This window comes from Nicotiana tabacum, chromosome 3 (genome assembly GCF_000715075.1).
Source record: "Nicotiana tabacum cultivar K326 chromosome 3, ASM71507v2, whole genome shotgun sequence".
NCBI classification, from domain to species: Eukaryota; Viridiplantae; Streptophyta; class Magnoliopsida; order Solanales; family Solanaceae; genus Nicotiana; species Nicotiana tabacum.
The window spans coordinates 206,258,602-206,282,549 of NC_134082.1; the positions used below are offsets into that span (position 1 = coordinate 206,258,602).

At 34.7% G+C, this 23,948-nt stretch overlaps 2 protein-coding genes and 1 pseudogene across 5 annotated transcripts; all 3 read right to left on the reverse strand.

The window, feature by feature from the left end:
• Positions 1-6,157: 6,157 nt before the first annotated feature.
• On the reverse strand, positions 6,158-13,178 carry LOC107797704 (phosphate transporter PHO1 homolog 9-like; annotated as a pseudogene).
• On the reverse strand, positions 12,446-14,201 carry LOC142161756 (phosphate transporter PHO1 homolog 9-like). The gene is made up of 5 exons (XM_075248571.1): positions 13,820-14,201; positions 13,329-13,465; positions 12,871-12,942; positions 12,658-12,787; positions 12,446-12,540 (listed from the first exon to the last, which is right to left on the reverse strand). Exons 1-5 carry the CDS (start codon positions 14,199-14,201, stop codon positions 12,446-12,448), a joined length of 816 nt encoding a protein of 271 aa, XP_075104672.1.
• Positions 13,327-18,818, reverse strand: LOC107785963 (uncharacterized). Of its 4 annotated transcripts, none has more exons than XM_075250466.1 (4): positions 15,734-18,818; positions 15,608-15,667; positions 14,567-15,484; positions 13,327-13,465 (listed from the first exon to the last, which is right to left on the reverse strand). In XM_075250466.1, the coding sequence occupies exon 1, from the start codon at positions 18,709-18,711 to the stop codon at positions 15,736-15,738; it is 2,976 nt and encodes a 991-aa protein (XP_075106567.1). In that variant the 5' UTR covers positions 18,712-18,818; the 3' UTR covers positions 13,327-13,465; positions 14,567-15,484; positions 15,608-15,667; positions 15,734-15,735. The 4 variants fall into 4 exon arrangements, with proteins under 4 accessions (XP_075106567.1, XP_075106566.1, XP_075106565.1 ...); XM_075250465.1 differs by having other exon boundaries at positions 15,580-15,667; XM_075250464.1 differs by having other exon boundaries at positions 14,567-14,706; positions 15,272-15,484; positions 15,580-18,818.
• Between the last annotated feature and the right edge of the window lie 5,130 nt (positions 18,819-23,948).

Here is a 23,948-nt window from a genome sequence, read left to right on the forward strand (position 1 = left end):
GACATTGAAAACCCATCAGTAGGTTATCATCAAAATACTTTGGGTTGATAGGTGAAAGAGAAGCTTTCGGTGTGTTTGGTGTGAAAAATATTTTTGCGGTCCCTAGCCCTTTTATTCGTAAAAATTGCACGGGGCGTCCTATTTGGTCGCCCCCATTTAACCTATACCCACTTTTTAAAAAAGTTTTAACTTGTCCCCATTGTTTAAACAACTCCAGGCGTTTTTCTCCTCCTCCTTCTCCTCCTTCGTTTTCTGAATGCTGAAGCTTGAGATATTGTTATACGTTCTAGCCTGATGATTCATATATATCTGCTTGTCCCATTATGTTCAGTTTGGTCTTATTCACAATAATTTAACCTCTTTGATATTTTAGCTTTACAGGCACATTGATTTTTGGTTCTAATTTATCTGTGGTAACTTGTTTTCATGTCGAAAATATTTTTCATTCTTTAATCTTTGAAATGAACAGCATCAATCGCTGCTAATCATGATTTATTAAATTCATTATTGTTTAGAACTTCAGCTCTATGAATGCTGAAGTTCAGCAAATACAAAACAAACTTCAGCTCTAGAATGCTGAAGTACATCATAAAAAGAAAAAAGCTTCAGCTAAAACATGCTTAAGTTCAACAAATACAGAACAAAGCTTCAGCTAAAACATGCTGAAGTTTAGCAAATAAAGAACAAAGCTTCAGCTGCTAGAATGCTGAAGTTCAGCAATTACAAACAAAAACTTCAGCCAAAACATGTTGTAGTTTTATTGAACTGAAGTTTGCCATTTACATTATGAAACTGAAGTTTGCGTAATTGCCTTTGTAAGTCAGGTCAAACTTCATGCAAAAATATTTGAAGTTTTTCTACACTTCAGGCAAAACATTTTTAAGTTCAAACTTCAGACATAAATTTTTGCTACTTTAGGCTCGTATGTCTGAAGTTACGCGAAAAGTGGGTACGCTTGCAATTTTTTTTTTGCAAAACGGGTATAAGTTAAAAGGTGACCCAAAAAGCGAGTATAGATGCAAATGCCTCTTTTATTTGCTGTATAGAGACTTTTCCTAGCATACCCTCTCTTCAATTGTAACATATCTTGGAAAACAGAAAGGGATTATTACATAAATAGCCGGCCAGTTTTAATTTTTGTTGTTTCTAGCCGGTATACATATATTATATATTATTATAAATAGTTATACATGTATTATATATAAAAAACATATTATATATTCGCCTGCTATTTTTTGTTTAAGAGATTAAGTGAGAGACTATATTCTTCAAAAAGGGAAATTGAAAAGGGTGGGAGCAACATGATAGTGGGCTGATGTCTTAGGAACGCTATTAAAGGTCCAAACCAGGAGGTAATGAATCTTGGGCTCAAAATTTATGTACGTTCCTCTCGTTTCTGAGTACATGTCCCGTATTTGCAACCCCCAATTAGAGTTGGGATTTTTACCTAGCTATACTATATTAGAAACTTATTTACCAATATTCTTTATGTTTTGTAATTTTTAATAATTATCTAGGTTTTTCTTACAAATTGTGTAGGTTTCTCCTTAAAAGGCTCTCATCTCATTATTTGTGCCTTCAATTAACGGATTCAATTATATCCTTTCCTTTTTTCCCTTTCCTCTTCTCTCTCCTTTTTTTTACATCATAATTCCTTAATCTACACCCAGAATCTGCATCTTCTCTCTTCCCACCATTGGCGACAACTTTATATTATTAAATCATCAATTGCATCGTTTTTGGTTGGGAGACCGGACAGCACTGAAAATGAAAAAATATTCGGGATTGTATGATAACTGTATCGTAATTGCATTTGAATTGTATCAGATATATCAATGCGTAAAACATAATTGTATCATACTTGTATCATAATTGTATCTAACTTGTAGATGATACATTAATATCCAAAATAATACCTGATATAATACTAATAAATTAATATATAATTATCATATATTTGTGATATAAACTGTGAAATTCGTCATGAACTCACAACTACTCATTATTCAGATACAAATTTGATACAATTTCGAAAGTATTCTTCACAATTCTGATACAATTATGTTACAACTTAAAACCGATTCTAAACTTAAACTAATACAATATCGTATCATATTTGTATTAGCATTGTATCATATATTGTTTTAGGTACAAATTGCGATACAATTTTGATACAACTTTGATCTTCATCTTTTTCAAGTTTCAATTTAAAACATCCACCTAGAACCAACTCTAAACTTAAATTATAATAAAATATTGTATTTTAATAGTATTAGTATATTGTATCAGAATTGTCTTAGGTATTGACGTATCAAATATACCTTAAATACAATTATGATACATTTATCATACAATCGTAATACAATGGCAGACCCCTCCACCTACAATTTCAAGGATAATGTTGATGGATTTGTCAATAATTGAAGCTTTTTAATGGTTGTTGGTGGAATTGATTCAGAGAAATATATAATGCTACAATTTTAGAGAGATAACAGTTTGATTTGTATCAGGGAGAGACAGAGAGATATTGATTGATTTGTATGAAATAGAGGTGATGATTTTGGGTATCAGTGGGTTCCTTACGGTGGGTAAGTATAAAGACAAATGATGTTTTGTAATCCTTTGAAAAAGGAAGAGTATCTTAAATGTAGGGGGATTATATGTAAGGGATACAATATTTAGGGTATGTTTCATTTCCTCCTTTTTATGGTTTTGTATAAAATTAATAAATATAGGTATATAAAGTAATTAATAAGGAACCTAAATAAAGATAGTAAATATGTTTCTATTATAGTATAGCTAGGTAAAAATCCCATTAGGGTTCCTGAAAAACATAATATGGGCTGTACTCCATATTGGGCTTTTGAAAGTCAGTGGAGCCCAATCGGTGTTGTGACAATCTTGTATTAGTAGTACATTGTACATTGGGATAAAAGGTATTACACGAAGAATAGATGAATCAGATTATGTTGTACAAGGTTTAATTCAGTTTCATTACTTCAACCTTTGACTATACATGTGAATTTTAGGATGTGATGATATTGTAATTTATTGCTTTGTTACATATACTACAACTTGGTATTATAAATAGGATGTTAGACAGCATCCAACGTACTTTTTAACATTCTTAAACTCTTCTCTAAATTAGTTTTCGTCCTACAAGATTCCTCTTTCATATCAGTGAAGAATTCAATTGCTATGTTCAAAGCTTAAGTACGAGATTATTTTATTTTGTATTTGATTGAAATATTTAAATACGAGAAAAGGTAAGGAGCTTGTCACAATAGTAAGAAAGGTAATGCGGGAAGGCGTGTATAGTAAGGAAGAATATGGCTAGTGGCTACCGAGGTTTTCTTGTCATTTTGCAAAGTGAATATTCCAACTTTATGAAACGGTAGATGTAACATGTGAACTTGTTTAAAATGGATTTAAAAAGGGAAAAAAAAAACAGAAACAAGTAAATAATGATGGACTGAGACTTTTGAATTTGAAACCTGTGGAATGACATTCGATTGTCTATTTTTTGTTTCTTAGGAAGCCATTTGGGTGCATTATGGGCCACAAAATATAATTCCAGGCATGTGGGCCTCATCTGATGTCATAAGATGGAGAAACGGCCACCTATTTTTTCTTTTCTCTTACGTCTCACCCACACAGCCACACCATATCTGCATTTGTAAACACTGAAGAGTCGAGGTCGAAATTGACTAAAGATTGAATTTTGAGGTCACTTTTCCCAGTTAATCTTTTAATTTATTATAGTATAATTTGAATTAGTGTGATATATGGTATATTCGAGCTTTTTTCTTGATGAGGCATTATATAGAGTCGAGAAGATATCAATAACTAAAGCATCTTTTGATTACTATCTTTCTAGTAAATTTCAAACAAACCTGTGCAGTTTAAACCATATACAGCGGAAAGGAAGAGCAGTAATATACAATCAAGGATGATATCCACAAGTTACTTAATTATATCAATAAGTGCTAATTGAATCAATTCTAATGCATGAAAATAAGTTTTTCTAAAGTTTTACCCAAAAAGTCAAAAATCGTCCCGGGGCCCACATGGTCAAAACCCGAGGTTCGAACCAAAACCCGATTATCCATTCCCCCATGAACCCAAATATATAATTTATTTTGAAATTGGACCTCAAATTGAGGTCCAAATCCCAAAATTTAAAAAATCTAAGTTCTACCCAAAATACTCAATATCACTAGCTAGAGTTATAATTAATAATGCCATGCTTTATTAGTTATAAATTAGATTAAGCTCTGTTATGTTATAAATTAGTAGCTTTGTTATTTCTAAATGTAAAATCTTAACATTAAAAAGAAGCCGAGAGAAAAAAGAAGTGAAGAGAAAAAGTTATAAAAAGAAAAAAGAAAAAAAAAGCCCTTCAGTTTCATCATGCCACGTAGAGCATCAAAAAGTTATGGCTGTTGTGAATGATGAGATAAGCAAATGGGTAATTTGGTCAAGGTACACAAAAGCTTGTACTGCATCTAAAGTTACATTCCTTTTTTGGCCAACAATGGTGCCCCATTTTAACTAAAAAGACCTGATTATCCTTTGAATCTGAAGCAGCGATGTTGATGACACAGGCAGCTGATGAAGCGCAACTCTTGCTTCTAATATAAGAGAATAGTTATTGCAACTTAGTCTTGCACCGTCTCGGAACCGTCACACTAGCTTTCATGTAACAGAATCAACTCATCGTTTATTGAAAACACATCATTTAAGTCCGGACTAGATTCACGAGAGAATTGGCAGTCTTAGGGCATCTCCAAGGGTGCACTATTTTTTGCACCAAATCTAAATTTGGCATAAAATTTGGTATTTTTTTTGCTCCAATGCAATACCAAATCTTGCACCATTACAGTGCATGAATAGTGTTGCACCAAATTTGGTGCAACACTATTCATCAACACCAAATTAGATTTATTATTATTTTATTCATCTTTTTATTTTTTTTTGGACTTTTAATTTATCATATATTGTGTATATAATTAATTTTTATATTAAGATCTTTATAATTTTAATTTTATATCCTATATTATTTTGAGAGTAACATGTCATGTTCTAGGAATAGGCCCAATAGGCACACGGTCGAATGTGTAAATGATCCATTATATCCACCAGTGTCTAAGGATGTTAGAAAGAGAAGTTTGAGTGATATGGTATACAAGTCAGCTACACTTTATGTGTTGCTAAATTGTCCCGAAGTTGTACCATTTCTCAAGTATCGATTTATTAGTTATCAAAATATAAAATTTACTGTGATTACATCTTGATGCAACTACTAAAAATATTTGATGTGTCACAGTCACTTTGTGGGTCAATTTGGCCATGATGTTGTATATACGAGATTTGATACGTGGTTCAAACAATTTATAAGTTTATCCTGATAATGTTCTAACACTATGTAGGTAAATAATATTTGTAAGTTATGCTAACTTATGAATTTTTTTAACACTATATAGGTAAATAATCCAAATAATGGTGTAAATCAATTTTTGATAGATATATCTTGGGGACCTGGGCTTCAGGTCACAACAATATCTAAGTACGTAGTGAATGGTTATAAGTTTCATATAGAGGATTGCTCTAAAAATAAAAATAGCAACAACAGCGGTGTGTGAGTTCAAGGTGGCGATGGCAATCAAGTTGGAGATATTGATTATTATGGTGTGCTCAAAGAAATAATAGAGCTAGAATATACAGGTTGGCCATATAAGAAATTGATACTCTTTAGATGCAAGTGGTTTGACCCAAATCCAACAAGAGGTACAAGAGTACACAGCCAATACAACATAATTGAGGTTAATCATACGAGGGAGTATGATCGCTATGATCTTTGCGTAATTGCACATAATGTTAGGCAAGTATATTATGCTCCTTATCCATTGCGGCGGAATAATTTCGAGTTGTAATAAAAACTAAACCTGTAGGTAGGATAAAAGTCGAGAATGTGTTAGATGTTGCATATCAAAACGATATCTATAGTGTTTATGTCACGACCCAGATTTCCCACCTCGGGAGTCGTGATGGCGCCTACTAATGAAAGCTAGGCAAATCGACTGTTTTGAACCATTAACCTTTTTACCCATTTTATATCCTTTAACAATTATGAAGCAATAACATGTAGATAGCAGAATTTATAATAAGTGGGAGAAAAATAATAACTATCTAAATATGTATCCAATACAATTGTTGGAACATCGACTGCCCAGAACTGGTGTCACAATCTCACGGATGGTCTAAGAATACTACATACAAAGTCTGGAAAATAAACGATACACTATTTCTGAAATAAGTAGAGGAAACAAGATAAAGGGATAGAGGGAGACGCCAGGGCCCGCGGACGCCTGCAGGATTACCTTAGATCTTCGTGTGGACTGAAGGCAGCCGCCCACTTGTATCAGCTAAACATAGCTATAGACTCTTATCTTCGTCGTAGTTGAAAGGTAGTGGTACGGACTTGGAGGCACGATATTTCCCAACGTTATTCAAGTGCTCATTTTCCAACCTGAACAGTGAAAACAGCAAACTACTGTTAGATAGAAGCACACTATCTTTTACGAGATGTCAAATAAATACACAAGTAGCTGGCTAACTAATCAAATATCTGCTATACTATTATGGACAGTTGGTTGTTGTTATCTTTTAAATGACTTGATAATGTAAAAGTTTCTTTACACTGTCATTGAATATATGTTAAATCAAATAGATAATGCTTACCACCTGAAAAAGTTCCACATGCCTCGACGAAGGATCTCTAGACAGGCAACTATTGCAACCATTGCTTTCTTGTGCAGAAACGGTAGTTCTTGAAAATCTAGAACCAACTGCATCCATACTAGTCTCAGAATTATGTTAAGAACCTGCATTTAGAGTTCAATCATCAAAAACTTAATTTTCACCGGAAGAGCTTTATTATATAACTTGTTTCTGCACTTACAATGACAACAAAGTAGACAATCTTGTGTGGCACAAGTAGTTTGTCTCTCAACCAATGGTTTCTTGAATTCCTTTGCAATAGACCCCAATCTATGACAATGTCCCAGTAAGTGTTTGCAACTGTAGTAATTCCTGAAGTTGATGCAGACATTACTCTCCAAAAGGTCCCTCTCTTCTGATCATAAAGTGTCCTCATTATAAGAGCAACAATGGTTGAGAGATATTTAAGGCTATTAAGCCCCTGCATCGAATCTTTCTCTTCAAATAAGCGGCGAAGGCACTGTATATATCATGAAATCATACAATGCACCATATTAAATAAATGTCAAGATATATATAGTGGGGAAATGGGAATATGATGATTTGTTGTGTGCAAAAATTATAATACCTGAATGAACCGAGACCAAAAGGGAATAATTGCAACGACTATGTATAAGATTTGATAAACACTGCTTTCTTGACATTTATTTGATCTTGTTCTGAAGTTGCCCCACCCATAGTAGCAAACATAGAATTGCAAACTCCTAATTGCCTGAACCTGAAAATGAAATGCAAGAGAACATTATAGTCCTATAAGTAATGCAAATTTTGCACATTACACTGACTGAATTATCAACTTCTTGAATCCTCTTTAGGTATAATATAGAAGTTTCATATTTAAAAAGAAAAATTTTGAGTCAAACCTGGCTGGTAATTTGATCTGCCAAGAAAAAATCTGGTAGCGTGACCTACAAAATGATGTGAGACACTTTAGTATCTATGTACTTCCTGTGATATTAATGCGCGTCTCTATATCTCTCACGCAAACTGTTGGTACCTTATAAAGGGGAGCACATAGACACTGCCAGGAACATCTTATAAGGAAGAAACGGCTTGAACGATATATGATGTTCAGAGGACAAAAAGTTATTAGAAGCAGAACCTGGAAAAATAAGATTTACAAACATTAGGGGTTTGTAACTTGAAACATTGTGTATAGATCTGTTGTAGAATGTTTTTCTAGACTTACAGACACCAGGACAAGTGGGATCAGCTCAGTCACTGTCTCAAAACTTCGTTTTTTCGGGTCCATGTCCATATCCAGGTGGAAGAGTCCAGCACCCAATGCAAGTACTGAAACACCAGAAGCAAGGAGGAGTACTTGTCTGTAATTGAGCTCTGTTCCTTGCTTGAAGCCAAATATGAAGGGATAATTGACCCGAAAACGCCTCCAGTAGTATATGTTCCCCGCGTACATGAGCATATGGAGGACAATGAATCCGAATAGGCTGCAACGATACAATTTTGTTACTCATATGTATTGCTTAAAACATGGTTTCACTTAATGTAGAAACACAAGGGGAAAGAATCAATACGACTTTGTAAAAGACAGATGGTTAATCAGTTCACCTGCACAGTGGAAATACGTTTTCCATATACTGCCCACGACCCTTGTGCTCTAGAAGGTTTCTTAAATGTATTGATACAGCAATAGCTGCCACTAATGCTATTGAGCAGCCAGAGAACAAACCTACAGGTAAAATGTATATCAGTTACTAAAATGAACATATGATTCTGATGAAAGTGAGATGACAGGTCAATCCAGATATCTCAAACTATGGTTATGATGCACTAAGCCAACTTTTTGTAACCTCTGATAGAGGCGATCAAGGATCTAGAGTTAGTTGATTCAAATGAGTATGATCTAATTATATCTATACATTTACAAATTTATTTTGCATATGGTTACATAGTTCAAACTGAACAATGGTTCGGTTGAACTGGCAGAATCCACCCTAAATCCTCCTTTTGACCTCTGATTACATAGGAAGAGGAAGTTGATGCTAATAATGATGCATAATTACCCATGAAAAATGTTACTCTATGCGTTTCTCTTTTAGCTTGTGGACTTAAGATTTTCATTCCTTTCCTTCGATTTCCACTGACAAAATGATTTATGAACGTGACCTCCACTCTTTCTGTGAGCTTAGAAACCTAAAAAAGCAAAGATCAATGCGACGTTAAAACTATAGTTGCAAGTGGAATAATGCTGATAGGGAAACAACTTTTGAAACTGAAGGAAAATTTACCTCATCTGAGCTACCAAGATAAGATTTTACAATCATATCCGAGTATGATCTAGAAGCTTTCCTTGAGGTGATCTGTATCAATAAATTGCAAGGTTAAAAGGCAAAAGTACTTTCTATTGTGAAATAGTTATAACTTCAGTGTAGTAGTAGTACCTTATCATACTTCTTCATGATCTTGGAAAATGCCAACATATTTAAGAAACTGGCACATTAAAATACTTAAGTGTGAGTTGAAGACAAAAACAAAACTATAAGTTCTCATTTGGGAGAAAAAATTGCACCATTACCGCTAGCTTTTTAGAAGTCGAAGCTTTTGATAAAACTCAACAAAAGCCTTTCTCATTTGCTCTTCAGCTTTTCTGAGCTCTTCTTTGCTGAATGATAATTTTGAGTTTGAAGTCATGCAGCAATTTCTTAAAGTCGAAACAGGTGTTTCCGATTCAACATTGATTTGTCCAAAATCTCTAGTGGAGCAGGCCTAAAACCCATGGGACTCATCTTTGTTTTATTTTTTTCCCTTGTTGTTGCTTCCTCTTCCAGAACTTCTTCAGTGTTCATCTCAACTTCTTGAATTGCCTCCATTTCTGGACTATCTACATTGGGGTTAAACAAGAATTCGAACAAATTAAAGGGCAATCATTGGATGGAGCAATAAAGCAAGTGGCAACAGCTGGGATGTCAAACCGTCTCGTATTTGCCCTTGACTTTAACGAAGTTCCAGCATAAAAAGAGTGGATTTCAAGTGTCAAAATACTACACGGGAAAAAGGTCTAAATTGAGACATCTACTTTTGACTATGGTTTAAAGTCACTCTACATTATACTAAAAGGTTGAAGCTCCATTTTTTTCAAAAGCAAATGCGGAATGGTTTTGTTGCGACAAAGGTATGAATGACCCCAAATATAACCAGAGGCGGAACCAGAATTTGAAGTTTATGGGTTTGGGATTATAGTTCGTTTAAGCTACTGGATTCTAAATTAATATATTGTACTAAGGATTTTTTAAGACAAATATGTGGTTTAGACCAAAGTTATTGGGTTCGACTGAACCCGTATTTAACATGCTTGCTCCACCCCTAAATATAACGAAGGATAAAATAAAGATACTCAATATAGCAAGGGGTAATCCCCTCCCCCCAATATTTTCCAAAAAAGATGGAACAGGAACATAGTAGCCAAAGTATCTGCACTTACTTGGACTAGTCAAATGAATAGGATCCACTGATGCTGGAGACAAGGTACTACTATTATCATTGCTTGAAGGATCCATCACTTGGGCTGTGTGCATTCCAATTGAAGGCTTATCAACCTTGATTCTTAGAGCAATAAGTGCTTCCATTTGTATACTCAACTTATCAGCCTCAACCTTCACTTCTCTTACTTTTTCCTGGTAAAAGGTTAGCACTTTATTGAATTCATCATCCAATCTCCTAAAGAAAACCAGCTCATATTCTCCACCTTCTTCACAGACACAAAGAAAGTGGTTTCAAAATCACCTTCTGAATTCACTACTGTCACTTCATCTTCATTATTTTTCCTAGGAGAACTTTTGAAACTGTTTTGTAGTCCACTAAATGCTCTGTACATAGATAGCCTTTTCCTTAAAGAGCCTTTTGGGGTGACTGCAACTTGTGGTAATGGTGCATTCTTCTTTTTGAATTTCAAGATTTTTTTCAACTCATTCTTAAGAGAATTATAATCCATGTAAGCTTCTTGCCATTCATGGACCATTTGGGATGCATATTCTTTCCCAAATTTCATCTCTATCAAAGCTGATTGATTACTCTATGCTTTTTCTTGAGGAAAAAAATGGACTTTATTTGTTTTACCAAATCCAAAAAATGAAAAGATTGGTCTTTTATAGAGGATTTGGCGTCTAGCCATCATAAGAGAATATGGTCAACAATCAACTTGTTAAAAGGGACTATGTCTTAGCTGGTTTTGTTCTCTCATGCAGAGAACTATTTGAACTGCTATTAAAGGCACCCCACGTCCCAACAAATAACAACTTGTGATGTTTGGTCCCGGAGACTACTCAGTGGGTACATGCTTGTCTCTTACTAGCAAAAAATATCGGATAATTCTATCTATCAAGACTTAGACAATATGCGAAGAAATCACATTATGTTTTTTTTGTCTATGCAAAGATTGAAACTTTGAGCTTTCATGATTCTCACCTACTTTGTTGAACGCCACACCACTTAACAGGAAAGTTCCCTAGATCTTCGTGAAGTTTAGTGGTAACACCAATGATGACATAAACCGTCTTTTATCGCTGAAAACAAGAGCATACCAACTGTAGAAAGATTTGTTTTTCACTGTAAAATAAGTATTGATTAAGCAAATGCACGATTTAATAAATCTTCGCACCATTTCTCCTCTCAATCTTCCCACTACTGCCCTCAAATTCCTTCAAAATTACCTCTTTTGTTTTCACTCCTAATGCACCATTTTTATACAGATGAGACCCTTTTCTTAATCTTTCACATTACTGTAAAGATTTAGCAGAAAGATAAGCGAAGCTACTGATGCTCTCAAGAGCTAAAATAAGTAATGAAAAATTTGCACATTACACTGACTGAATTATCAACTTCTTGAATCCTCTTTTGGTATAATATAGAAGTTTCACATTTACAAAAAAAAAAATTAGTGTCAAACCTGGCTGGTAATTTGATCTGCCAAGAAGAAATCTGGTAGAGTAACCTACAAAATGATGTAAGACGTTTCAGTATCTATGTACTTCCTGTGATATTACTAATGCGCGTGAATCTGTATATCGATTAAATAAGCTGCTGTTACCTTATAAAGGAGAGCACATAGACAGTGCCAGGCACATCTTATAAGGAAGAAACGACTTGAACGATATATGATGTTCAGAGGACAAAAAGTTATTAGAAGCAGAACCTGAAGGAAAAAAATTAAGATCATTAGGGGGTATGAAATATTTTGAAAACATATTGTATAGATCAGTTATAGAATGAAAGTAGAAGAAGAAGTAATGTTTTTTCTAGACTTACAACCACCAGGGCAAGTGGTATTAGCTCAGTTACTGTCCCAAAACTTCTTGTTTTTGGATCCATCTCCATATCCAGGTTGGCCTATGCTGCAGCTAATGCAAGTACTGCAAGACCAGAAGCAAGGAGAAGAACTTGTCTGTAACCTAGTTATGTTCCTTGCTTAAAGCCAAATATGAAGGGATAATTGACCCGAAAACGCCTCCAGTAGTATATGTTCCCCGCGTACATGAGCATATGGAGGACAATGAATCCGAATAGGCTGAAACGATACGACTTTATTACTCATATGTATTGCTTAAAACATGATTTCGCTTAATGTAGAAAGACACGGAAAGAATCAATACGATTTTGTAAAAGACAGATGGTTAGTTCACCTGTAGAGTGAAAATATGTTATCCATCTACTGCCCACGACCCTTGTGCTCTAGAAGGTTTCCTGCACGTATCGATACAACAATAGCTGCCACTAATGCAATTGAGCAGCCAGAGAACAAACCTATAGGTGAAAAGTATATCAGTTACTAAAACTGAACATTGTTGATTTGCATATGTATTACATAGTTCGAACTGAATGCAATGAACTCAGTTAATGCTAATAAGGATGCATGCTTACCCATGAAAAATGTTACTCTATGTGTTTCTCTTTTAGCTTGCGGTCTTAAAGTTTTCATTCCTTTCCTTTGATTTCCATTGACAAAATGCTTTATGAATGTGGCCTCGACTCTTTCTATGAGCTTAGAAACCTATGATAGCAAAGATCAATGAGAAGTTCAAACTACAGTTTCAACTGAAAGGAAAACAGTTTCTGAAACTGAAAGAAATATACCTCATCCGAGCTACCAAGATAAGATTTATCAACCATCTCTAGGTATGATTTAGAAGCTTTCCTTGAGGTTACCTGTATCAATAAATTGCAAGGTTAAAAAGGCCAAACTTTATACGAGTACTTTCTATTGCCAAATCTTCAATGTAGTACCTTATCATACTTCTTCATGATCTTGGAAAATGCCAACATATTTAAGAAACTGGCACATTAAGTAGTTAAATATGAGTTGAGTTGAAGACAAACAATACTAAATTCCTCATTTATGCAGGCGAAAAAATGCGCCATTACCAGTAGCTTTTTAGAAGTCGAAGCTTTTGTTAAAACTCAACAAAAGCCTTTCTTATTTGTTCTTCAGCTTTTCTGAGCTCTTCTCTGCTGAACGATAAGTTCGAATTTGAAGTCCTGATAACTTTTCTTAAATTCGAAACAGGTGTTTCGGGTTCAACATTGATTCTTACATGATCCAAGATCTCTAGTGGAGCAGGCCTAAATTCATTCATCTTTGCTGTATCTCTTCTCTCTGATGTTGCTTCCTTTTCCAGACTTTCTTCACTTGTCAGCTCTACTTCTTGAATTGCCTCCATATGTAACCTACCTATATTTGTGTAAAATCAAGAATTACAACAACAACAACAACACACAGCGTATTTCCACAAGTGGGGTCTGGAGAGGGTAGTGTGTACGCAGACCTTGTACCTACCTTTATAAAGGCTTAGAGGCTGTTTCCGGTAGTGTAAAATCAAGAATTACAACAACACAATAACAAACTTAGTGTAGTGCCACAAGTGAGGTCTGGGAGGGTAGTGTGTAGGCGGACCTTATCCCTACCTTTAAAAAGGCGGAGAGACTGTTTCCGGTAGTGTAAAATCAAAAATTCAAACAAATAAAATGGCAAATCATGGGATGTAGAAACAAAGCAAGTACCAGCAGCAGCTAAGATTGGACTTACTTGGACTTCTAAAATGAATAGGATCATTGACTTGGGAACTTTCCATTTCAATTGAAGGTTTATCAACCATAATTCTTAGAGCAATAAGTGCATCCATTTGTTTACTCAACTCATCAGCTTCATCCTTAACTTCCCCTACTTTTTTCTTGTAAAAAGTTAACACTTTATTAAATTCCTCATCCAATCTTCTAAAGAAAACCATTTCATATTCTCCACCATTTTCAGATGACATAAGAAACATAGTTTGATACTGACCTTCAGATCCTTCTTGTTGTACTGAATTCACCAATATAACTTCATCATCTTTGTCATTATTATTACTCAAAGATGAACTTTTGAAACTGTTGTATCTACTTTGTAATCCACTAAATGCTCTATACATAGATAACCTTCTTTTTAAAGAACCTTTTGGGGTTGCCATGTAAATCAACTGTAGAATATAAACAACATCACAGAATTTCAATAAGACTTATAAGAATGTTCAGAAGAACAAAAATGCAACAGATAATACAATTTTCTTAAGGGACATGTTATCAAACACTTTGTGGACTGATCAGTATAATTCTTTGATATTTCTTTCTCCAAAATTAATTTAACATCAGTTGTGACCCCTTTTACTATGATCGTCGGTGTACCCTTTTACAACATTCCAACCAATACTATCAATCAAACTATCACTAAAATAGATATGAGACATCATGTAAATAAATCAAAAACATTCTGAGCATCTGTAAAATGACCCCTCACCATTCTCGAAGCATCCAGTTTTATTCATATGCATGCAATGATTTCCATTAAACAACAGAGCATCATTTGGCGCTTCCAACATTTAAGCTCCATCTTATCTCCATCTGTATAGTATGCTACCCAAGCGCTGTTACATCCAACTATTAAGCACACCAAATAAGAGCTAATGGAAGCAAAGCAACAACAGGGTCATGGCTGAAGAGGCAAAAGTAAAAGAAGAGAACGATGAAAGGAAGAAAATTAGAGAACGTAAAACTAAAATCTAAGTAATAATAAATTAAAAGAAGAAAAAAACCATGAAACACTTGCCAGTAGTGCGAAAAGGCAACATAACTAATATAGAAGGAACCCAAGCACATCAAACTTCAGAGAAGCAGAAAAATAGGAAGATGAAAAAGGTAAGAAGAGAACTAATTACCTCCAAATGCAAGCATCAAATCTAGGAAGTTACGACAAATTCCGAGAAGAAAAATTAAGAAATAGAAAAAGCAAATAGATCCAAATTGAGAAATAGAAGAAAAAGGAAAGAGAAACGGCTAAATTTACTATCACAAGGAAGAAAATGGGAATGGAACATTCCAGTCCCAATCTCTGCATTTGTTTGATGGACGAACGGGAGGGAGCTATTTAGTGACACGAATGGCAACTTCTTAACACGTGTTCTTCTATTGAACGAAGAGCAAAACATCAAGTACAGAAACTTACACGTGTTCAATAACCAATTAAATAGGAGGAATGAAATGGGCCTTGCCAAGAACAACCGCACAGTTCCTTTTGAGCTGGAACAAGAAGGTACCAAGAATTTAAACAAGGCATGGTATAGAATCCTCTTAGTAGAGTGGCTGGCTATGGAGCATAATCACGTAGATTAGCTCCCGAGTTCTGCTAAGAATGCATTTCAAATAGGATTATGCACACCTGAGAACCACCAAGTCATCAACAACTCAACGTCAGAATCCAGAGAATACCAGACTACTTAGAAACATCAAACAAAAATAAGAGTTAAGACATACACGTAGCCAGTGGCTTAAAACAGTTTACCAAAGGGAGTTCTGAGGGTACTCAAGCTAGAAGGTATAGCTCCACAGAAAAGTCCATATCCTGCTCATGCAGACGCATCAGTAAGGGGATGAAGCCCAGCAATATCAGAGAGATTGCATAACCAACCTCTAGCTTGTGTACACCATAAATCTTCTTTTGTTAAGGAGCAAATCATTCATAAGACGAGCTTCATGCGACTTATTTTCTTCATCTAGCATACAAATTAACAATTTAAGATTATGGCCACAAGGGACATATTTATGGGCTAGCATATCTTCACATATCTTCAGTGCATGAACACTCCAATTACTAGCACAAAGAGAAGTGAGAAGATTCTCATATGATGCCTTAGAAGGGGCAAATCCTTTTTTGAGCATTGTGTATGAGATCGAAAGAGCATCAATGAGCCTTCCATGCTTGCATAGACCTCTTATTAAAGTGTTATACACAATTTTATCAGGAGAACAACCCTGTGCATTCATTCTGTTGAAGAGACTAACAGCAAGATCAATTTCGCCACTTCGGAAATGCCCATCAATTAGAATAGTAAAAGTAACTTGATTCGGTTGGACGCCCTCACTTTGCATCATATCCAGTTGCTTATATGCATCCTGCGTCTTCTCTGCCCAGCAAAACCCTGAAATTATGCCATTATACAAGTACAAATTTGGCATTAGGGGAGTGTTCTTCACTTTGTTTATCAGCCTAAGTGCAAGAAATTTAATTTGTTCCTGAGAGCTAATTGAGATTTTCAAACATTTTTCCCTAGAAAACATAGCACTCTGATGAAGTAGACGAAACAACATTTCCTTGGATTTTTCATACTGTTTCTGCGGAACAAGCCGCTTCCCATGAAGTGACCTAATATTTCTAGAGACGCCACTGACCAAAGTAATATAGGTTACCAGGTCTTGCTCAATTTCACTTCTTTCCATCAAATCAACCAACTTAAATGCAAATTCAAACTCTCTTTTCCTTAAAAATTGTTTTATTAGAGAAGTATAAAGAACAGTATTTGGCATGAAACCCTCTTCTATCATTCGATCAAGGTATACACAGCCCTTTTCAATCATGTTCTTCTTAACTAACCCATGTATAAGAGCAGTATAAGCATAGTGGCTTGGTTGAACTCCATCTTCCAACATTTTGTCGAAGAGCTCATGGGCCTGAATAGCTCGTCCATTTATTGATAGAGCATTAATCATTGTCACAAACATAGTTTCATCAGGATAAATTCTAGCCTCGAGCATTCTCCGGAAAACTTCAAGGGCCTCATCTATTCTCTTTTGTCTGCCCAAACACCCAATGATGGAGTCATATATCGCAACACTAGGCTTCAATCCACTCTCTTCCATTTGGTCCAGAACTTCAAATGCTGATTGTATGTCACCTTGTTTGCAGTATTCATTCACCATAATCAAGAATGTTGTTTGATTTGGAACTTGACCTTGATCTTGCATAACTTCAACAAAGGATTTGGCATCCTCAAGTAGTCCGTTTTGGTAAAGGCACTTGATCATAGAGTTATAAGCTGACAGTGAAGGCTGAAGAGAAAGGCTTGCCATCTTGTCCATGCAAAGAAGAGCAGAATCAAGTTTTCCTCCTAAACATAAAGCAACCATGTATATATTGAAAGCAACATTGGCCAGAGATAAGTTTCTTGCCACAATTTCTCCCAAGAGATGATCAATATCAGACATGATATCTGTAGTAACTTTTTGACTGATAGTGCTAGGGATGTTAGAAAGGTCAATACCACAACCATTTTTGGCAATTGCCCGCAAAAATGTGCATGCTAGAGTAATCTCTGACCCTCTTGGATGATTGTTGACCAAGGTAAAAAACAAAACATGGTCAGGAACCAATCCATTATCCAACATCTTATTGTACAAGACATCTACTTCTGCTAACCGATTCTCTTTACAAAGCGCAGCAATTAAAGCAGTATAAGAGTGCACACTGGGAGCAACGTTGCACTGAATCATGTTATTTAACAGCATCAACGCACAATCAACTTTATGATCCTTGCAATACTTGCCAATCATGATTTGGTAACTTACTGCATCAGGTTCTAATCCAAATTCAGCCATCTGCTGATGTAGCACCCAACCCTTGTCCAACATGCCCAAGTTAAAAAACCCGTGCATCAGCGTGTTGTAAGTATACTTATCCGGTGCACATCCCAACTTAAGCATTCTAAGAAACACCCTCATAGCCATTTTCATTTTCTTGTTCTTCGAATACCCGTTAATAAGAGTTGTGTACATGATTTTATCCAGAACAAAACCATAAGACTCCATATCCATGCTCAACAACTCAGCTTCCTCGACTCGACCCCTCTTACACAACGAAAGAACCAATGTCTTAAACAAATGAACATTGGGTGTCACCCCTCTCTCACACATTACATCAAACACATAGAGTGCCTCATCTAAGAACCCCCGATGGCACAAGCCATCCACTAACCTATTGTAACAACTGAAACTTAGTGATACTCCTGCATCAACAGCCACTACAAAAACATCAAACCCATCCAAGATGCTATGTTGGCCACAAAATCCCTTAATAAGCGCATTACACGTGCTACTACAAGGCCTCAATTTCATATCCAATAGTTTATCAAAAAGCAATTTTGCTTCCTCTAATTTACCCAAATTACAATAACAAATGGCCATTGAATTCAATAAAGACTGGTCTTTCGGTTCAATACCTCTCTTCAAAATGCAATATACATAAATATCTTCAGCCATTTGGGTTTCACCAGATGCCACGAGTTGTCGAATGAGAAAACTATAGCTAGTTGCATCAGGCTCGATACCGCGAGAAATGGAGAATTCAACGGCTGAGATAGCTTCAGAGACTGATGAGGATTGCTTGATGATTCTCTGAATCACTTTCTGAGCTAAACCGAATAACCCGCGAAGTATTAACTGCTCTACAAGTGAAAAACACAAGGTCTTGTGATTATTAATTGGGGAGGATGTGGGAACATCACATGATATTGCTTCACTAGGTAAATGGCAAGCAGTAAAACGTCTCTTTATTGTTCTAGAGAGATAGGAGAAGCACAACCAATGGTGTAGTCCAAGTCTATGCTTGCTCATGGCGTTGGTCAGGAACTGAGAAAAGACCGCCGGCGACGTGGGGAGGAAAGAGACGGCGGGTTCCGCATTTTTTAGGTTAATAAGGGTAACGTAGTAAAGACAAACGATTTAATTTCTGTTAATATATACATTTGTACCTCATAAATTAATCACAACTAATTCTGACTAGCATAATACGGTCCCCTTTGGAAGTTTAGAAATTTATTCAAACTGAATAAGATTATTACTATTGCTGACTTGTTTTGTACCCTTTTAATTGTATTTTATAATTCAAACAAATAGTAGTTTTTATGATATGTATTTGATTTGGAAAATCTTAATTTTTAATTAAAATATTGTAACAATTGACACGATTTATACATGCAATGCTAGAAACAAAAACAAAAGAACCAAAAAAAAAAGGAAAAGAAATAATTAGAATCTAAATCTATATATCTATATTAGCTAATCTATATTATATTAAAAGGAGGGTAGTATGCATTGTGGTTAAGCCAAGTGGCAAGCTAAAATAAAGCCACTTGACAATTGTAGGACAACATTAATTATTATAAATTATAAATAGAAACATAATTAAAAGAAGTAGTTTAATGAATCTTATACATAATCTAAATATATCTTAGACAAATCTAATCTCTCTCTCTCTTTATATATATATTGATCCACTCATAGATTTTCTTCTAAATTAGCTAGAAATATGGAGGTAAAAAATTAATTAAAAAACTAAAATAGAAAAAAATAAAAAATATAGAAAGACGTAAATTGAGATAACCTATGACTATTTATACTTTGAAGTAAGTTTAAATATAAAATAAAACTTACTTAAGATATTAAAGATTTATTGACTTCAAAAATTAAAAAAATTCAAGCAGTAAAATAAGATCTTACATAAAGTATAAAGTTATTTATAAGATAAGAAAAAACTTAAATATTATATATATATATATTATATTATATTATATTATATTATATTATATTATATTATATTATATTATATTATATTATATTATATTATATTATATTATATTATATTATATTATATTATATTATATTATATTATATTATATTATATTATATTATATTATATTATATTCAGAAAATGTCACTTAGAAATAGTACATGGAGAAATAATCTAAATAGAAATATTTCTACTTAGTATTTTTAAGACATAATCTAAATAGATTTTTAGACAAATTTAATAAGGATTAAAACATATTAGATTTCATCAGATTTAATTTATGGTAGAAATCAATTAAAATTGACTCACATTCCTATACTAAATAAATTTTGATAGCTTTCCAAATATAATTATTAACTAACCACTTGATCTGCTTTCTTTCTTTCATTTCATAATTTTATTATTTTTAGAAATAGTACATGGAGAAATTAAATGATAGTGAAAATATTATCATTAGATATAATGTGTTCAAACAAATAAGAAATTAAGTTTTATGATTAATAATAAAATGAGTGTGGTAGAAATAGATATTAAATTAAACAAGCTAATGAAAGCCACATAACAATGTAATAATATTATGTATTGAATAATAGAATAGCAAAAATAAGGATTAAACAGAGAGAAATTAATCAAAACTTTCATCATAAAAAAAATGATAAAACTTATTTAAATTTGAGATGAGAAAGTTGTTATTTATCTATTATGATAAGAAAGATGATATTGTGGATAATACCACACAACTTATGTCTAACAGATAAAATAAGAACTTAAAAATAGTGTGAGAATATTTATGCTAAGAATTAGTTTAGAAAATAAAATAAAGTGAAACAAAATACATAAAAATACTATTGATAAATTTAAAGAACTTAAGAATCCAAGCAATATTTTTAAAATAAAATAGATATTTATTTTAAGATTAAAAAATTTCCAAATTTATCTATATTATATTAAAGGATAGTAATGGATAATAATACTAAATAAGGTGGTAAATTAATTAAAAGCCATATGAAACTATGATAATATGTGATGACCCAAAAGGTCATCACTTGTTTTAAAACGAAATTCTGTGTTCTGAGGCCTTAAAAACCTCTTTTAGCATCACTTCGATTTGCGTGCACAGTCCGGACGCTTAACCGGAAAGCCTAGATGTGAAAATCTGTGAAAATGATAAATTTTGACTGTAAAATGAGCTAATTTGACTTCGGTCAATATTTTGGGTAAATGGACTCAGACCCGTGGTTTGACGATCCCGGAGGGTCCGTAGGAAAATATGGGATTTGGGCGTATGTCCGGAGTCGATTCCGAGGTCCCAAGCTGTCACGTCCCAAACTGGAGGGCCATGACTAGCACCCGACCATACTTGCCGAGTACCAACGTACATTTTATCTAACTTTTTTTTATTATCTTTTAGGGTTGACGAGATCAATATAAATGGTAGACATGGATCATGGACAACTAACAATAAAATATCATGGCATGAACATACATAGCAGGGGATGACCAGACAATCAAGAAACTACATATAAGGTACGAGCTACCACGCTACCATGAAAGACTATACAACAAAAACCAGCCGACAAGGCATACCAAACTATACATGAGTCGACACTTGTCTATGAGCCTCTAAATGAACATAAGTGCTGCAACATAGCCGGAATAGGGCCCCGACATACCCATAATGTCTATAACAAAAATACATACCAAGACCACGGCAAGTCCGGAGAAGGGATCTCGCCAATCACTGCTGAACTGGATAACCTACTGTGGTGGGGGAGTTGCACCTGCCTGTCTATTAGGGCCTGCAGCACGACATGCAGCGTCCACAAACAAAAGGACGTCAGTACGAATAAAGTACTGAGTATGTAAGGCAGGGAACCATAAATACGAACAGTAATGTTAGTAGGGATAGAGAATATACAACCTGGAACATTTGAGTACCTCTGAGGGCTACTGACATGAAATGCATGATACATATGTATGTATACATAAACTTTTAAAACATACGCCTTTGTAGGCATCATCATATCGTACCCAGCCATAATGGGCTCGGTAAAAACGTACCCGGCCGTCATAAGGCTCGGTAGAATCGTACCCGGCCATGTGGAACTCGGTAAAACCCAACTGATCAGTGGTTGCACAATAGGTGCCGTACCCGGCCGACTATAGCGCGGCTCAGTAGAGTAAAATAGATACATATATATAATGCATGCTCGACTCATGGAATCGCATTCTAAACCTTTCGGAGTGACGTAAAGTCGGTATCCTCTGTACACGTTATTAGGACTAACTCTTCATTACGAACCTTATAAGAATCAGGAAGTACCAACAACATTGATAACATAAGAATAAGAGAAGCAACATTAACATCAATCATTCCATAAGAGGGAAAGCAATGTAAGTACTGCTAGCTTCTAAGAGTAGAGTATCTTTGGAAGCTCGTTTATTACATTATGTACAATCGGAGTCGTGCAAAAGAAGAAAAGGGATAGCCTCACATACCTTGTATATACTACCCCAATCACAACCTATGCAATTGTCATAACTCCTTAGTCTACAATAGGAGAAACGATACTATCATTATCATTTATGCGTCATAACTATTATGTATCGACCACAACCTATTTTACGTTGAAACGGACAACACCTCCCCTATATATATGACTTCACACCATTCAAAACAATCACCAAACAGCCCAAACAACATCAATAATAAACATATTGAGCCTCCCAAAACAGTCCACGCACAACCTAATTACATCATACATACGACGGCCACCGTAGTCGTGTCAAATGACCCGGAAATGTTACGAATAACTATCAGCCCACAACCCTACATATATATGGTGTTTCTCCACACCCTTCCACCTCCAAAACTCCACAAAATAGTAGTAAAACACGCAGCCCAATAACAACACAAAATAGTCCACAAAACAGTCTGCTACAAGTGAATAACTCGAACTCACGGCTTCCGATCACCGTCCCATGAGTTCTTACATGTATAAAACGAATTAACATGAATTCACAGCAGAGAAAAATGTATGAAAGATGGAAGTAACTTACCTTACTTGTTGGATAACTCAGCCCTTCCCTTGGTTCTTCAAACTCTAGGTTTTACCTTCAAATAGAACTTGAAAGAGAGGGAAAGTCGATTAGGGTTTGTGTAGGATTTTTGGGGAGGAGTTGCAGGGGTTAACTTTGGTTTTGAGGGTCTGAAAAATGGATGAAATAACTGAGTTCATAACCCCTTAAAAGTCCTCTCTTGTCTGACTTAAGGCTTTTAATTTTGTCCTATCATTTTGGCAAGTAGGTGATGCACCTACTTGTCATCTACCAATCTGCGCAGGCTTGCGAAAATATGAATATCTCTATACTCCGAGATTGTATTGACAAACGGTTTAATGCGTTGGAAACTAGACTCATAGATCTTTAATTTTGTGGGTAGATCACCCCGTAATTCCTTGCAAATTAGGAGAAAAGCGTAAAAACATTTAACCTAATGTTTAAGTAAAATTATGAACCTAAGTTGCGACAATGTTTGTCGACTTTTGTTTCATAACTTGTTTGACTTAAAGACTTATGATACGGATATTATATGATTCAAATACCTTAATACATGACCTCTTGAGTTTATTAAGAACCTCTAGGTTTACCTGAAAATACGAGTTACAACATCCTTGATTCGTTTAAATTTTAATACCTGTTAATCACCCTTATACACCCTTGTATCACTTAAGACCAATAGGATTAACTTCTTATCATCTCAAAGTTAATTCCTTCTTGGATTTATGTTAACTAATATATGGCATGAACTAACGAGTGTGGATATGGGTTGTAACACAAGCCCGAAAAATGGATTTTTAAAGGAAATTATTTTCTGGAATTGTTTAAAGAAATTTGAAATGAAATTTGATTAGAACATGATGGTATCGGGACCGTATTTTGGTTCTGGCACCCGGTATAGGTCTTATATATGATTTAAGACATTCCTGTAAAATTTGGTGAAAAACGGATGTTATTTGACGTGATTCAGACCTAAATTGCTAAAGTTGATGTTTTAGGAAGTTTGAGAAAATTCTATCATTTTGAGGTTTAATTCGTTATTATTGAGGTTATTTTATTACACGAATAAGTTCGTATGATATTTTTGTGGTTGTGTGTATATTTGGTTTGGAGCCCCGAGGGGTTGGGTGAGTTTTGGATAGGCCACGGATTACATTTTGAACTTAGAAATTGCAGAAAAATTTTGCTGGTATAGAGAGGCCTGCAGGCTTCGCATGGCTGG